Source organism: Heterocephalus glaber, unplaced genomic scaffold (assembly GCF_053883595.1).
Source record: "Heterocephalus glaber isolate CG9 unplaced genomic scaffold, H.glaber_assembly_v1.0 deba00000676, whole genome shotgun sequence".
Classification (NCBI taxonomy): Eukaryota; Metazoa; Chordata; class Mammalia; order Rodentia; family Bathyergidae; genus Heterocephalus; species Heterocephalus glaber.
The window spans coordinates 28,868,403-28,886,641 of NW_028258156.1; the positions used below are offsets into that span (position 1 = coordinate 28,868,403).

Consider the following 18,239-nt stretch of genomic DNA (forward strand, 5'->3'; position numbering starts at 1 on the left):
AAATATTGTGCTTTCTGGAGTTGTACGAGCTTACAAACATTGAAGAGAGAAAACGGTGATATCTTAACTGTCAACTGTGGCAATTCTGATCCCTGTTCATAAACACACACACACACACACACACACAGACATTACAATTTATAACCAGCTAGGCAGCTACTGATAATTGTTCCTTCAGTTTGATGGAAGTTTGAGGGAATTCAACTTTTTCAGAAGATATGAACACAGGAGTAAGAGAATGAGGTTGTCTGTACTGTACAGCGTGTGGTTTTCAGAACTTACACTGAGGTTTCTGCATGGTATCAGTGTAACACAGAGAAGAGGGCTGCCTTCATTCTAAGTGCATTATTCCTAAGGCACCCATTGCAACATATCATCCACACTCAATTCTTTTTACTTCACCTCAGGAAATGTGACACAAACACCATGCTGGTCATGGTAGCTTGTCTCTTGGCTTAGCCACATCAATCACAGGCACGTGCGTCAGGAAGAAAGCCCAGACAGCGGCTTAGTTCCTCCCTGGGGCTCTCATCCCGCTCATACATTCGGACTGACTCTGTTTTTCCATGGAGAGTTTATTCACCACGATAACAGCAGCATCGCCCACATAACCGACCGTAAGTAGTTCTCACTTGGTCAGAACAACTCACACTGCTTTAAGAATTTTCCGTAACATGTATGTTTGGGTTTGAATTAATCTCACTTAATTAACATTTCTTGATAATCAAAAAACATTTGAATATTAAAAATGAAGTGCTATAATATAGATTTTCTTCAAGATAACCTCAGAATAGGGTATATCACATTATTTTGGCCAGAATGGTTGTTGCTATTAGATGGAATAAGAAGAGTGTGCATGTCTGTGTGTGTGTAACTGTAATTTTGGTTAATTTAGTAAAACAACTTCTTTACAAAGCAAAATTCTTTTGTAAAGCAACTGGAAAAACTGCTTGAATGGAGAGAATTAATATGGTGAGAACAATTTTAATGCTTTCATCACGAAGAACCTAATGATAAAGTGAGTTTAGCATTAAAAATTATAAATTTAATAACTCAGGGAAATTTGCCAGAGCTCCTCAGTTTTTATATTTGACTTGATTATCCTTGTATTTGTTTACTCTTAGAATTTATTAGCAAAATCTAACTACAATACCTTTTTAGGCACTTAATGTGGTTATTGCTTCAATATTTTTAGTGACCATGTGTATTCAGGAGTCAGAACATCCCGCATCTGCCCGGCTAAGCCCAGCAACTCACTGGGCTCAAGAAGTTCTGCTGCTGGGACCTCTACGTGCTGCTACTGCCCAGGCCTGGGCTCTCTGGTCTTTTGTTCTCCTGAGCCACTGTCTCTTAATTGCCTTAGCTGGAAGAAGTGGGCTGCAGCAGGCCTGGGTCCACACCAGTGTTTCTCTGCGATTCTAGTAACTCCTCAGCAGTGCTCCCTGGGTCTCCAGATGCGCCACTCCAACTACAGCGATGGACACTCACAGGAGTAAGGGCAAACAGGACACCAAACCCTCCTCCTGGCTCACAGGTTCATAAAGAACAGGACTCTGCCCTTAGCAGGTGAGAACTTAAGGAAGTGAGTGAACTTCCCTCTGTGTGTTTGTTTTGTTCATCTTTTTTGAAATTCAAACCTCAAGGAAAAGAAGAATAATACAATGAAATCTCATGCTCTGGTACAATATGAAGATTTAAGTGGTGAGAGACATTTGTTTTATTTATCCAGTGACATTTGAAGCAAAGGCAATAAAACAAAGCTGTTCTATCGAAATAATTGGTTGCAAAAACATGACAGAGGTTATCTAACAATTAGCTGTGAAAGCATTTGAGTTTCAGTGGCTGGTGAACCAAGTGACTAAACTCCCTTCATAGCAAAGTCTTCTAGACCTTGACCACAAAAACTCATGTTTAAAAAGTAATGATGAACAAAATTCTTCAAACTGTGATGACAGCTGGCAAAAAATGTTATACTTTTATGTGAAGATAACTTAAAGCATAAGCACATACTTCACCAAAATATTTTTCCAGATTTCTCATTTTATCTGATGTTTTCCTACAGGCAAAAATTTATAACATTCATTTATTTGATCTTTTATCAAGTATTTTTCCTCCCAAGTGGCTGTAAGATTAGAGAATTACATTCATCGTGCATGCTCTGGGACGGAGAGAGGACAGAGAGAGAGAGAGAGAGGGAGAGAGAGAGACACAGAGGTTCCAACCTTAAAAACTTCAAGCTCCTCCAGGATGAGCTCACCACTGGCCGAGCTGTTGGTAGGAAGAACAACAACCTTCTGCACAGTGCCCCGATCTAGAGGAAAGAGAGGAGAGGCATTTAGACAAAAGACTGGGCTTAGAAGTTAGAGTATTATTTGTGTAAGAACTTAGTGGCCTACAAAGACACTATATATACTGAGCAGTTACATCTGCAACACATTGACTTTATTCCAAATCTGACATATTTAAATTCAGATTACATATAACTCAAAACAAACTCTATGAGTATTTATATTGTGGGCATCTTTTCTTTGGGTATATACATAACTGTACGAGAAAAAATGTCTAACTGTCTTAAGTCGAAAGTGCTGGAAGACTTCTTGAGATACATACTCTTGAGATGTATATTCTTGAGCTATAATACCTACCTTTATTGTTTGTTCTTTCAGATTACTTACTTCTCCAATCCAACACTATGAAGTGACATTTTCACCATTGTGTTAATATTGCTACATAATGATTTAATTACCTGAAGAAAGATTACTACCATAAATACATTTTTATAATAATTGCATAATAAATCACTAGTATTGGAAAACCTGCATTTGATCTGCAGTTAGGAGAAAATTTAGGCCTGGTAAAATGTTTCACTTTCATTTCAAAATAAGGTTCAAAGGAGAAATGTGACTATAGTTTTATTCCAGGTGTGGATACTTATTTACTAAACAATTATATCATTTTGTTTCATTGTTTGTTTCATATTCTTAAAATGCAAGAGATATTTTGAAATTAGATTGGTCAAACAAACTAAGGCAAATATAAAACTTTTTCATATTTCCCAGAGACTGCCCAAAATAGAAATGCCCAAATAAGCATGATACATACAGAAAATGTTATTTGTCATGATCTATAAATTAGTTTCATATAGGCAGATAAGCCCTCATTACCATATGAGTATGCTACTCTATCAATCACATAAACTTTGGTTTTAAAATAAACTTGATGAGGGCCAGGGATTTAGCTCAGTGGCACCACATCTGCCTCACAAGAGCAAGGTCCTGAGTTCAATCCCTGGTACAAAAAATAAAATAATAAACTTGATGAAATTTAGTCATATGATGTTAAAGCAAATTTGTGAATAATTTGGTAAATTAAAAATGTATTTACTTATCAAAATATATCCTTATTAAGATGATTAGTGAGCTACATCATAAATATCATTGTTACCCTTAAATTGTAACTGAATTTATAGCATATAAATATGCATTATTATCAACAGATAACATAACACTTTATGTTACCTTGAGAAATGTCAACACAGTGAGTTAATTAGAATCACACTGCATAAGACTTTATAACTAGGACTCATTTCATGACTGATAGCACACACCTCGAATCCCTCATCTCAAATCGGCTTCCAATCACAGGCAAGAGGAGCTCTGACATGAAAGATCTTATGTTGTGATGACGGTTTGCATTTTAGGGACCTCACTGAAACCCTCAAAAAGCTCTTAATTAAAAAATACCCTCACCATTAAAATAGTGCAAACTAGAAAATTAAAACCCCCTAAAGACATGTTTACAGTGGAAAAGCGAGCCCCACTGCTTGTCAGAACCTCCCTGAAACTGAGGGTGCAGTCCACGGGCACCTGGCCTGTGGAGGCACCAAGTTCGAGGTGTAATTTAAAACTTACTGATTAAACTACACTTAAAATAATAAGAATCCCAAGTCCTACAGGCTCCGAGTATAATTACAACCTTCTGAAATGTCTCTGTTTCACTGAACAGCTAGCATCAGTTCTGGTAATAATAAGGGCTATACTGGAAGCTAAGAATATAAGTAAACATCGGGAAAGAAGCAGCCCTTGGGGACATCAAGCAGCGATCCAGCACACTGGACGAATGTGGCTGCAGGTGCCCGGGTTTCTATTAACAACGCATCCTTGTGCACAGAGAAGCACCCACTGCGAGCTGTGAAACCCAGCCAGAAAGCCACGGACTTGCAGCAGTGAGGCAGACATGTGGCTGCTGAGTGGGGCTATGCTCCTGCTGAGTGTGTGCTGAGTGAGGTGCTGCTCATAATCCCCAAGAGAAGAATCAGAAGGACCAAAGGGTCAAATCTTTGTTTTAAATCAGATTATCATAAAAATCACACTCTCACGCGCTTTTTAAAACAAGAGGTCTTCACATCAGTAACTTCTCCACATCAGTAACTTCTCTCTCGAGCTGACACTGAATAGAGCTGAGCAATGCCAGAGTCCAAGAAAAACTGCATGAAGGGCCTCCCCAGTGGAGAGCAACTAGTATGACTTAGCCACCCCACAATGTTCACATACATCGGAACCGGCTGGACACCAAAAATGTACATAATTATTACTTGCCAATTAGAAATAAAGAACAAAGAATTAAGCATTCTCAAATGAGAAAGCTAGCTCCTCCTTTAAACCTACCATTTTAACTTACTATGACTGCAAAACTTTCCACTAATCATCATTTCCTCCCGAAGGGAACCACAATAAAAACACTATTCCTGTTTCCCATGAAATACTACACAAAGAAGAGCTATAACTCTGTGCTACTAAAAGGTAATGCAAAACCTGTTCTTGTCCATTCACAATAAAAGATAGAACAGCACTATCACCTACTGGTGTTTCTTATTTTGGATATTTTTAACTTTGTTGATATTCCCTAGATGGAAAATACTTCCATGGTGGTGTTAGGTGGCTCCTTCAGTGCTAAATAAATAAGTTGACTTGGGTTATCTTCCACCCATTTTTATTACCAATTCAACAAGAACTTATTGGGTGCCTTTAGTGAGTCAGACAGTACACATGGGAAGATAAATGGGCACAGGACTCAAGAGTTCATGGTCTAGAATTTATGGTTTTTTGAGGAGCGTGTTCCTATTAAAACGTTAGTCATTGTGAAACAGGCATTCCAGGATGGCCCTAAAACTCTCCATTACTTATGTCTACATAAACTCATCTGTGTGCCCTTTTGTTTGAACACGATGATACAGTTATCAAATGTCTTCTTCCTCGGGCTGATGAGAATGGCATCCCATGAATGTACTCAGAACTATAAATCCTTTTTAGGGTTCTGTAGGACTGGGATGTTGCTCTCCTATGCTCGGGGAAAACACAGTGAAGCAGGGTGCTTTTCCACAAGCCTTACTTGGTTGTGTATAAAATGTAGAAAGTAACTATAACTTTTGTAACACGTATCCTACCAGAGTCTTTCCAGAATCCTTTTCCCTTTCCTCTGCAAATGGCAAGGGGACCCAGAGATGGAGCGAGCAGGCGGGGATAGGAAGAAAGAATGAAGGTGTGTTGCGCACACGGAACAGCTTCCCATGAAGAAGGCGATTATCATGTGCTCCAAACATGTATTAGGAAATCCATTTAGGAACAAGTCTTGCAAATGAAGGAAGTATGGCCAGGCTCCTTACACTGTTGACTTCTACAATTACATCTTACCAATCGGCTACTTTGTTTCATAGTAGTTAAAAGACCTACATCAAATCCATGCCGTTTTCTTGTTTGGATACCAAACTGGTGTTACATTCTTTCAATAGTAATTTTAAAATTTCAGAACAAAATTGCTGGGTATTTCACTGAATTCCCTTTGAAAAGGTGGCAATTCTACTCATGCACACCCGGTGACAAGAACAGTCTGTGTTCCCGACTCGGTCGTACCGCACAGGTTCTCCCCAGCCTGGAAGGGGGTTGGAGCTGGGTGGTTCCAGCCGCAGCATCAGCCCTGGGGGCACTTGGGGGTGCGTGCAGTCGGCCAGGCAGCCAAGGGTCTGGATTTGAGAAGCTGTTCCTGGAATGGCAGCGTCAAGAAAGCTGGCTTAGTTTGCCTCTTCCAAATGTGCTGATGCTGAAGAGGACACAGGACCTTACGAATTTGAAAGGCCTGGGTTCACTGAAGTTAAACAGGTTTCTTTCCAACAAAACCTTCAAGAAAGGTCAAAACATTTTCTTACATTATATAGAAAATAGCTTTCTGTGGTGACTTCCAAGTGAATTTGCTGATACCATTAATTTCACCTGGCTCCTTCTCACCTTGAGTCATGTTCAATTACAGAAATAGTTTCTCAGAGTGTGGCTTTCAGCTTACCTCACTCAAAGACACCTAGTGAATTTACTAAAAATACAGATGCCAGTTCCAATGTCAGGTCACAAACAGAATTTTTTAGAAGTAATGCATATGAATGAGCTTATAGGGAAATACATGTCTGCTCGAACATTTGAGGGTTACAAGAGGCAGTTTTAGTAATTCTTTTAATCTGTTTCATTTCTTGGTAGCTGTCTATAATCATCAAAGAGAAAGCTACTGATTATGTTGTCTTTTAATGTAAATATGTTTACTTTTAATTCATTTGTTTAAATTCAGCTAAAATAATACACTTTCTACTGTGTAAAATAACTTATTTTCCATGTAATAAAACACTATGCAATGTTCCAAGCAAAGTAATAGTAAATAAGATTTAGATATATTGAAAATTAGAGTATATGCATCTATGTTATTTATAACATTGAATCTACAAATGTCAAAATGAATGATAAAACCTAGAGGTGGCATGGATATAAGAAGAAGGGAAGTTTAAAGGCTTGGGATGGAAATGTCACACGGAAAATCTGCAGATCGATACGCCACTGGCCATGGGGAATAACTGATGCTAAGTGCTGTGGGGACAAACCACTCCAAGTTATTCCTCTTAGGTAACGGGCAGCAGGCACCGCAAGACTGAAAGACTCCAGCCCTCATGGTGGCCCCATGGGAACAAGTTCCCAGCAGAGGTTGCTGTCCTGGTACGGCGTGGAGGAGAGGAATTCTATGGTGCAGAGTTAGAGAAAGCCCAGGAGAGCGAGCTGTCCAGGGGATGAGAAAACACATGTGGAGGACAGCTAGGTTCTGCAGCGACGCTGGGGCTGGCCAGAGTTGGGCTCCCCACCCCTGCTCAGGGCCCTGCTCAAACTCCGGCATCCAGCTGTCACAGGAGCCTGAGCTTTTAAGCCTGCAGTGCCACATTCTGGAGTAGGACCTAGTTTAGGCCTGCCTGGTAAGACCCGCAACCGAGATCTGGTAAGACTTGGGAAGGAATTGGGAGTCAGAGTTCCACAAAGCTGGGGTGAGTGATTTTGGGCGCACGTCTTCTAACAAGAGTAAAAGAAGACCAAGTTCAAGGTGGCCAGGTAAGGAAGTCTGGGCGGTAATATGAACCAATGCCGTTCACAGGCATGGAGAAATCCAAGGCCAACATGCCTCCCAGGATGCCTGGCATTCAACAGCAGAATTCATCCTGTATCCAAATCCATCCCGAGTGAAGGTAAACAGGACCAAGCATCGAGAAGAATAACGAATTAAAATAGACCAGATGTTGAATTAAGCAAATGACATTAATCAGATATAGCTATTATAATTACGTTGAAAGAATAAAAAGGAACTGTTTTAAAAATCTAAAGGTTTTTGGTCTTAATGAGGGAACAGTAAGAAAAACTCAGCAAGAAATATAAAAGTATTTTTAAATGAAAATTTTAGAAATAAAAGCATAAGAAATGAAATAATATTAACTCCACGGGCCTAATAGCGTGTTGGGGAGTTGGAGGTGAAAGAAGAAGACAGACTTGTGAGTGCTTATCCGACTGGAGGAGGGGGAAAGAACAAAGAAATCTCCTGGGCTGTGATGCATCATCAAACAGCCTCACGAGTATGCAATTAGGGTTTCAGAAGGAGACGAGAGGGAGATTGGAGAAGAAAAATATGGAAGAATTAGGAGCTAAAACTTCTCAAATATTACATTAGAGATCTAAGAATTCATCAAGAATCAAGTTGGGCAAATTCAAGGAGGTAAGCCTTGGCATATTACATGTAAACATCTGAAATGCCTTGAAGCGGCAAGAGGAGAAAAAGCAAGACTCCGTCACAGAAGCAATGAGGGCAACTACTGGTGACTTAGGAGAAACAAAGGAGATAAACAGACAGCAGAATGATCATCTTTAAATGTTTAAAGAAGAAGGGTGGACTCAGGATCTGCATCGATAGAAAATGTTCCTTACAAATGAAGGTGATAAAAATCATTTTTCTATGAGTAAAGATGTGGGGAATGTGGTACCTGCTTTTGAAGAAGGAAAATGAGCAAAGTGGGAGCTCAGCTCCACAGGTGGGAAGAACTGAACCCCACAGGACGTGCTTTGCAGGTACACATGCTGGAACTGCTGCAGAAAAAGCTAAGCAACAAAAGCTAAGGCTCCGCTGACCCCTGCTGCTTCCTAAAGAGAGAGACAGAAATTCTGAAGAAGGGGGTTGCAGTCCTGATCGAACCACAGCTACAATGCATTCTACCACCACACTTTCCAGTTTTGTGAACAACAGGCCCGTCAATAAAACAGCACGCGAGCAGTGACATGTCTGAGAATCCTCCGTGACAGCAGAAGTACCTCCTCAAAGCGCCAGACTGAGATATCTGGGGTCACACGGTGCTGAAAAGTCAGGTTTTAGCATCAGACCTGCATATGAGTCATGGATTACGCTCTGCTTTGATCTTCCGCCTGCAATTCTAAAACTCAAAAGTTCTGAGTTTTTTTCTTGTTAGTGGAAAAATCTGTCCTAACTTGAACTAATCTGGTCATAAAACATGCCCTGCAGCAACTTGAGGCTATGTAAGGTCTTTATTGATGACCCTGGGATTGCAGATCTCCACGCGTCACTGTAGAAATCGGTCAGGGCCGCTCACACTGCTCTGTCCCTCCAAGTGTGGCAGCCAGAACGCCGCCCTGGGCCCCACGTGTTCCTGCTGGGTGGGCAGGTGACAGGACCGACCTGCCTCCTTTCTTCTTTCCCTATAAAGCACCGCTACTTTCTTTGCCCTCCACACCTGGCGAGGCTGTTCAAGATCAAAGGACAGAGAGCGCCTATGGGAGACTTCCTCGTAAACGCCACAAAAGTAAAACCGAGTGTACGATCCGGGATATGAAATTCCTCTTCTTTTTTTCCTAGGCTTGGCGTGTTATGCCAATTATCTACTTAGTCTTCTTCCATTCGAGGGCTTTACTTTACAATTTCCAAACAAAAGAAATGCTCCCAATATGTTACCGGCAGATTCATTTCGGTTCCGTCATTAAAGCTCTCTCCACTCCTCCATCCTGCTTGCTCTGGCTTTTCCTAATACAGTGTCTACGGAAATGTAGGCAACACAGCAAATGTTCACACGCTTACTTCCACTGCCTGATTCCTCCCTCAAAAACATAAGCTCTGTGAAGACAGGCATTTATATTTTTTTCACAAGTTATGTCTGTTGAATGCAAGTGTTAGAACACATAACACACATCTGAAATAGTTATGAATCACCTAGATTATACATATTATATGTCATATATATGATTGGCTTCTGTAAATATATGTCTGTAATATAAGCATTTGGGTGTAAACATCTGTTGAATACATGCAAACTTCTGGGCAGTATACTCAAGCTTTTACATATATTATCTCATTTAATCATTAAAGCCCATGCAGGAGGTGAAATTAAGCAAACTAGATCTAGAGATGCTATATCATTTTCTCAAGATCATGCAACTGCTAAATGATACAAAATAGGATTTAAACCTAGGGCCAAACAATACCCAAACATGTTCCTTGTTTACCCTAGCATTCCCCCGGGATTAATACTGAGAACCATTTGAATAAGTTGTTCTGTATTTAACAAGGTTTTCAAGAAGTCGTAGCCAAAATTAGAATTGGTCATTATGAAGAAAATCTCTGAAAGTCCTAATGACATGCTACACCACCACATGTTGGCCTAGAATCTTACACCACACACTGCCTGCAACGACTGCTGCTGTGGAAAGTTCCACAGTTAGCCTTTTAGGTTGGGTAAATGAAAAGTAGAGTTCTGCAAGACAGCCTAAAAAGGAGTCATAAGACTACCAAGGAATTAGACAATCAGGAGTGACTAAATTATATTTTGATTTGAGGCATGTTTCTAAAATTTGGAAAGCAGCAAAATGTACCTTTTAAAGAGTTGAGCTAATATTTTATTTATTCGACTATGATATGCTTTCTCACAAAACCACAGGCTATATCTAATATATCAAAGGGCATTAAGTAAGTTGATGATTAATGTGCTTGTGCTCGCTTGGTCTCAAAGCTGCTTTTCCCCATGAACAGTCTAACCTGTGCCAGCTCAAGTGATAATCTGGTATCGTATGGCTTCTTGTACATATTTCTTGGTGATATAACCAAAGAATATTCAAAGAGAGCCTTAGCATTCACTAAAATTAAGATGCTAGGATTTCCTGAATTACTAAAAGTGAGGTAGCATGTGTTTATATAGTCTCTGCTGTATCCCAGAAAGAATTGTTTTTACTTGGATTTAAATTTCCAACAAATCAACGCAGCTTGGATGCTGCAGGGCACTCTATATCTCCTGACCTTACACGGGATACAGCAACTACATTCACAAATATGAAAAACTGGGGCTAACTCTCTCACCTTCTCTCTGTAGTCCTGTAGTGTTTGGTGGAATAATTGCTTCTCTGAGACTAATGACTTACATAATCACTAATTAACCTATTTCTCAGAACCATTTTGTAAAACTCATAAAATCAGCTCTTCTGCATCAGTTTTCAAAGTTTAAATCGGACACAAAAAGAGGTCTGGAACATCTGTGTGTTTCTGAGGGCCAGGTAAGCCTCAGGGGTAAATCCTCATCCTCACAGTGTCCCACACTGTCCTCAGCATCGTCCCTGATTCTGCCCACACCTCCACTACCCCTGACTCTCTCATCTCCGTCCCTAGCACAGCCCTCTGCCGCGGCGTGTCTGCAAAAGCACCTGCCTTGCCTCACCCACCTGGACACTGCCCCAAATAGTCGATCCAATGTGAGACCCACTTGGGCTTCAATTTAATTAGTTTCCCACAGCATCACAATCATAAACATGCAATTTAATGTCTCAGAGATTCAGTTTGCACAACCAGCTCTATCTACTCACGTTGCTGAAGGTTGTGATGAGGTAATGCATCTGAGGTGATCAACTTACTCTCTGATGCACAGTAGCTCAAAGGAGAGGACAAGCATGGCCTTCAGAAGAGTAACTGGTCACTTTTCAAATCTACTTGCGGGATTTTAGCACCTTGATCAGCCAGTGGGACTTCTTTCCACCTATTTGCAAAGCTACAAATGTAAAAGCCAGGCCTGAAATGACTTTGTTATAGTCAGATCTTTTCTTCTTCCTGAACAGCTCTTGACGCAGTAGCCCCTCAAGCTCCTACCTCTGACCCCTGTCGCTGACCCCTGTGCCGATGACACACTGAATGTGCCTCCTTCTCCAGTGCTTCCTCCACCTCCACGTCACTCCCCAGTGGCCCGTGTACAATGCCCAGGGCACTGGGAGGCGCACACCAAGCGGCCCTGTGGGCCTCACAGCCTTGTGTGGTTTCTATGCTTGGCTGCGGGTGGAAGATGAGACTTTCTGCTACGACACTGACACATGCAATGGTGATGAGCATCAGTATGGGGATGAGCCACGTTACAGGAAGCCCCGTCTTCACACATTGAAGGAGAGACCCTGCCAGCCTCAAGGAAGCCATCTGCTTTAAACAGCCGCTAGGACATTTGACGGCAAGCTGTGGGCAGCTTCGGGGAGCTCAAGGCCTAATTTCTATGACAGCAAGGAAATAAATTCTACCAAAAACTATGCGAGTTTGGAAGCGGACTCTGAACTCCAAAAGGAATGCAGCTGAGCCTACACTGATTGCAGCCTTGCGAGGTGCTGATCGGAGAGGCCGTCTTAGCCACCAGCCCGGGAGACTTGGGGGTGAGGGATGTGTATGGTTCTTGCCACGATTTTGAGGATGTTTTTATGCATCCATAGAAGGCTGTGTAGGATGGGCACAGGCAGACTCCCCAGTGCTGTTTTCTGAACTGGACTGACTGGCCTCCTTCGCTGGGCCCTGAGATCCATAAAGGAAAGTGATGTTGGGATTCTCTTTAGGGCCCTGGAATCCAACAGTCTCAGTGAATAAATGACATTACTGTGATGTATTACTGTATTATTCCACACTAAAGGAAAGCAAGTAATAAAATGTTATCCTTTTGCTTAGCTCAGTAATGTTTTTTCTAGAGTTTGAAAACAGCAGAATTGATTAATTTTTACTTTAAAAAATTCCTTAGAAAAGCATCAATAAAGCCAGCTGTCCTGGTTTTATGACTGCCTGTTTCAGTCTCTTTCCTTGTTGCTGAGACACAATACCTGACACCCACAGCTTCACAAGGAGAGGTTTTCTTGGGCTCGTGGTCCATGGCCTGCTGGCTTCCAGCAGAAAGGGGATGGCAGGACAGCTGTCGAGAAGCAGAACAGCTGCTCATCCCACGGGGCCAGGCAGCATGGAGGGAAGGGAGGAGCCAGGAGAGGGATGCCCCTTCCGGGCCATCCTGTTTTGCAACTTTTAAAAAATTCTGAGACTGTCTCTCTAAACGAGCCAGTCTGGGCTTCAAACTGGGCTCCTTCTGCTTCAGCCTCCCAGAGTGCTGAGCTAGGCCAGCATAAGCTCAAACTTCTGAGGGGTTGCACTCTCTTCTGGATATTCTAAGGGGAATCGGCTTCCTGTGTATTCTAGCTTCTAGATGTCACCTATGTTCCTTGGTCCCAGACTCCTTCCTCCTGCCCCAAGGTCAGCACCGTGCAGGTCTCTGACACTCCGGGATCCCCGCTCCTCTGTTTAAAGACTGGTTTGGTGCAGGCAGGTGAGCAAAAGCTGCTCGTTGCAGTCAGCACTGTTCAAAGTACCTGCGAGTCCTTTTGCCACCAAGGGAGGAAACGTGTCCATTTCCTACCATTTGAACTTTACCAGCCCAATACAAATTTGGGAAAGTGAGGTTTCTGTGCACAGCAGGAGCCCGCTGACAGCAAGGACCTCCTTCAGGGAGACCCACAGAGGCGGCCCGGTCCCCAGGGGCCGAGGCTGGGGCCACATCTGTCCCCACAGAGCTTGAAGCACAGCAAGGACAAAAGCGGGCATAGTGGCTCACGCTGGACACACAGAGGGCAGACTGCAGCAGTCCCTGTCTGAAGCTGGAGACTTCTTTGCACGCCTGGGAGCAGAGGGCAAACAGGCAGCAGAAGCAGGGCAGTGTCTGGCTGCCCTTGTCCTCGTCCTCCGGTCACCTGAGAACCAGAATAATCACTGCCCCTAGGTCCTCGCGGTGGACTCTGAGACCCACCCAAGGGCCAACCCTCTGAGAATCCTGTAAGTCCTTGGATGAACGGCAAGAACTTTACACGCGCTGAGGTGAGCACGGGAGATATTCCAGAAACAGCTATAAGCCCTGTTCAGGAACACATTTTAAATCTGCAGAAATTTAGTGGGACCTCAAAAGCTAAAGTGAACAAGTCTTCCTCAGTGTTTTGCATTCTCCCCTTCTCCCCTAAGATGTTTACCTCCTCCATTTCTACATAGAAGGCAATCAATGCAAACTCACAGGTTAAACTCCAGCACAGCCCTTCTGACCATGAAATTCCAGTCTCTTTCAAGGCCAAGTGAGTCCTGGGCCTCCTCTGTTGCCCATGACATGCGTCCTGTCTGCCTGGCAGAAGGTGATGACAGCCTGAGGTGGACAAGGGAGCGACGGCTCTCTGACAGAGAAAGGCAAGGCCAGCTCGTGGTCAGCACACACGCAGCGTCCTCGCCACACTTGCCAACAAGCATCTTACTCAGAGCAAAGTGGAGACACTAATGAAATTCCGTCACCCAGGAAGAGACGCTCGAGCTGGGTGTGGCTGCACACCTGGGGAGCACACACCAGCCCTGCAGGAGGCTGAGGCAGGAAGACCACGAGTTTGGGCCACTAGTGTGGGCAGCTTAAGGAGATCTTGTCTCAAAGTAAAAAATAAAAATCAGTGTCAATGCCCTGAGTTCAGGTCCCAGTACAGGGGAAAAAAGAAAACGATAGGAATGTGGAGGGGTAAACATTCCCAATGTGAGAGCAGACAGCAGCTGTTTACACGCAGCACGTGGCAGGTACTGCACACGTGTGTGTGACCTCAACTTCTCTCAGACCCCATGGAGCACAGGGGGATAATAAGTGGACCCCACTTGCTCATCCACTCAGACAGTCCCGGTGACCCCACTGTGAGTGCACCCCCTACGCAGAGCTCTGGCCCTGTTCCTGGCTCTGGGGGCCCACACTCCACAGTCCCCCACTGAGTCTGTACCAGGGTCCACGAATAATTCACAATCTGGCAACAATTAGCATCACGATAGTGATAATAAAATATCTCAGAATTTTGAGAAGGTATGCTTACTTTTGCCTTAAGCAGCACACTAAATGAACGGGTAATTCGAGCAGTCCGCCACTCCTTAAGTTTAGAAAATCCTCATGTGAGATTTTACACTGTCCTCAAAAACAAGAGATCTGCGAAGGGTCGCTTAGCAAACCAACTCTGCCTTCCGAAATAATTTTTCCACCAATTGCCACATATTTGTTTCTTGTACATTATCTTTTTAAGGTAAAACTTTAATGGGAACATGTGTCTCTGGGTAAGCAGTCACTCACTGGGCCATTTTCCTGTTTTATTTCTCTTCCTTTCACATCGCCTCTTTGCTACTCCACAGGGCCAAGGGGTAATGGCGCCCGAGTTATTACTTTCTCCTGTCCGTCAAGGCATCGCCCTCTCTGGTCATCAGCACGGCCTGCTGTGAAAATCCCTCCAGCACCCGGGTAAATGCTCAGAAGTTTCCAGACTCTGCTTCGGAAGGCAGTGACCCACATGGTATTAAAACCCGGTGACTTACAATAGGTTTGTTCCTCCCTCCTCAGTGAAGGGAACTCTGCACATCCTGCCAGAGTCACACACATGGACAACTTCTGCCCGACAGTGGGCTTCTCTTGGAGCTGAAGAGCTCCCCTCCTGCCATCGGATTTTACCTAGAGCATTTTAGGCTGCTCCTTAAATGCCAGCATTCCCAGCTCTGCAGCTCATTAAATGCATTTGCAGAGCCGCAGCCACCAGAGCTGCAGTTATTAGGGAAGCCTGTCACTACCAAGGCTGCAAGGCCAGCGCTTTGAGCATCTGGCCCACGTGTGGTGCACTCTCCCAAATCCCACACTTTTCAAAGACTGCTGGAGCCAGCACTCCAACCCAATGCCCGGCCAGCTCAAGGGAAGCCAGCAAGGAGCATGAAACAGTATCAGCTCTACAAGAATTCTGGCAGAACACCACGCGTATTGACCCTACACTAAAAACTCATAATGACATTAAATCATCCTAAAGCTTTAACACCATTCACAAGAATACTCTCCCCTTTCATCAAAGACCACATGTCATTCCGATTCATGTACAGTGCTGAAAATATAGATCTGACAGAATGTGTCTGAACCTGACCCCGACACTTAAATATTTTCATAACTCCAGAAGCAAAAGGAAAATAGGCACAAATCTCTTGGCTGCGTAACACAGTCTGCTTTGAACAAATGGCCTGAATGCAAGCAGTAGGCAGCAAAGTCAAAACAGAAATGTTAATCCTGGGAGTGCACTTTTGCTTGCTGTTTTCAGCCCTTCGTACAATTTAAAAAGGAAAATGAAGAAATGTAACAAATCTTACAGAAAAAAACAAACCTCTGATTTGAAAATATATATATTTCAAACTGTGCTCTTTCTTGGAATGAGTAGGAGCAGGATTAAGTGAGAAAATAATTGAGTGTACTTAGCTCCCAGTTGAAATGTTAATAAAATATTATGGCCAACATTATGAATCTCTGTATTATCTCTAGATATTAGATAATAATTTCCTTAGGAAGGTTAATTTTACAAAAATTGTGCAATTATGAACCAAAGTTTGGGTCAGTAAACTTTTTCTGTGAAAAGCTGATAAATATGCATGCATTTTAGGCTCTGTGGACTAAAGATCTATGTGGCAACTGCCAGACTCTGCCACTGGGGCTCCAAGGCAGCCACTGACAAAGTGCAAAAGACTGGGGGCTGTGTGCCGATAAAACTTCACGACAATATTAACACTTCCACTGCTAAGGACATAGCCTTCTCTTTTATATTTTCAACCACTCAACAATGGGAAATGGCATTCTCTGCTTATGCACCATACAAAACATGCAATGTTCTCCATGTGGTCTGTAGATTATGGTTGGACAGTCCCAAGACTAGATCTTGGTAAAAAAAACCCAGAAACTGTTAAGGTACAAAAGGTAAGGGACAAAGGTCATTTTTTCCTTCCTTGCTTCCTTCCTTCTTTCTTTACTTTTTTTTCGATTTATTTATTGAGCTTGCATCCGGCAGCTCATAAGAAATAACCTGACTTAGCTCCGGAAGAGTGAAGGCCAGGTTTCCAGCACTTCCAACTCAGCCAGACTTCTCCACTTCCGCGCCAAGCAGTGGAGAGTCACAGATACCAGGCATGGAGTTCCACAACTACCATGGCTGTTCTGAGAGCCCCAAAATCAGGCACGGTGCCACAGTAGGTACATGGCTTGCCGTGCAGTGAACCGTCACTAAGTGTTCCCTTCGGCATTACCCTTGACATCCGATGTGTTCATTCAATTCCCCTGAATGTTGCAGGGAATGAACAGTAGAAGGGAAATCATGATGGATGCTTTCCTCCTCGTGGCCAAAATGAGAGCATCACCATTTATCTGTGACAGCTGAAGGGATCTCTCGTACTTGGAAATTTGGCAAAACTCACACACTTCTATATTCTTCCATTTGATTCAAAAAGCTAAGAAACCCCGGAACAATGGCCTGTGATTCCTCCATAAGTCATGTCAGACAATACAGGGCTCCCTTGCAGGGACACAAGCACAAAGCACTTTTCTGGAGCAAATTTCACCAGCAATCAGGAACCACTTGGGGAGGAAATAGTTTGTAGGCATATACCAGTTTATGGAGCGTCAGGTCAATGTGACCATTGTCTGACAATCAGAGCGCTGTCTGACATAAAGTTATGAGAAAGGACCAGTGGCTAAGTGAGTTCTCGTATCTTCAGAAGATGCTGCTAGCAGGGGTGTGGTCCTAGCTCACAATTTCCTATTGCAATGGACTCCCCGCTGCACTCAGGAGGGTCTGTAAGTGACCCTTAGTGAAGACTCCCACTACAGTTAAAAACTTGTGCTAAATATTGTTTTAGAAAATACACCAGTGCTTAAATACCAGCATAAAAGGCCTCCATGAAGGTGCTAGGAACTTATGCAGCAAGAAAAGGCAAAGAAGTTGTACAGAAGTGTTGCTTACTGTCTTCTATCTGAACAAACATTGTTGCACAGTTTAAGAGGCTTGAAAATTTTATCCATTTATGTTAAAAAATCCGATTATGGCATTCAAATACACCTTCAAAACATGCTTCAAAAAGAAACAACACACTTTTCTGTGTAATACGAGACATGAGGAAGGAAAGGTAAGACTCTAAAATGCTTCTGGAAAATGCATATTCATACACATATGTTTTTCAAATGCAAACCACGCTCTGACCTGAGCTGAGTGCGAAAGCCACCCTTCAGAGCTACCCAGCCCCACATCTCCGGAGAGCATAGTTTACATGCAAAGTAAGATCGGCTTTCATAGGCTTCTGAGAAGTCATTTCATCACCTGAGTAACAGTGCACATAATGAAGATCTTAATTTCCTTTGGCAAGTATTTATCGAGCTTCACCTTGAGAAATGACGTATCCCAAAGAGACGGAAGCTGGAGAGGAAAGTGCAAGCATGAAGACAGTCGGGGAGGTTGGAAGAAGCAGGACAGAGTCTCGGAGGAGACGGACTGAGTGTGAAGCGTGGCGTCAGAGACGTTGCGGGGCCCACGCCGCGCCCTCTCTGCCAGTGGGTGTAAATTCAAATTTGAGCTTCGCAAATGGAAAAGACCAATGACACATATGTTGGATTTGTTTGTACAGAATAGATAACCGAAGCCAAAAATGAAGCAACGAGATAGGGAAAGAAAATATAAAAAGAAGAGGATGTCACCATGGACCCTCTGGGGACGCTCACACGCGTGGGCAGGAGAAGCAGCTAA

General features: G+C 43.1%; 1 protein-coding gene across 2 annotated transcripts in view; it reads right to left on the minus strand.

The window, feature by feature from the left end:
* Window positions 1–18,239, minus strand: part of Sema3c (semaphorin 3C) — a 142,069-nt gene that overhangs the window by 18,589 nt on the left and 105,241 nt on the right. For both annotated transcript variants that reach the window (XM_004839756.3, XM_004839757.3), the window contains exon 13: window positions 2,223–2,311. In XM_004839756.3, coding sequence (XP_004839813.1) covers window positions 2,223–2,311 — 89 coding nt within the window. The remainder of the gene's footprint in view (window positions 1–2,222; window positions 2,312–18,239) is intronic.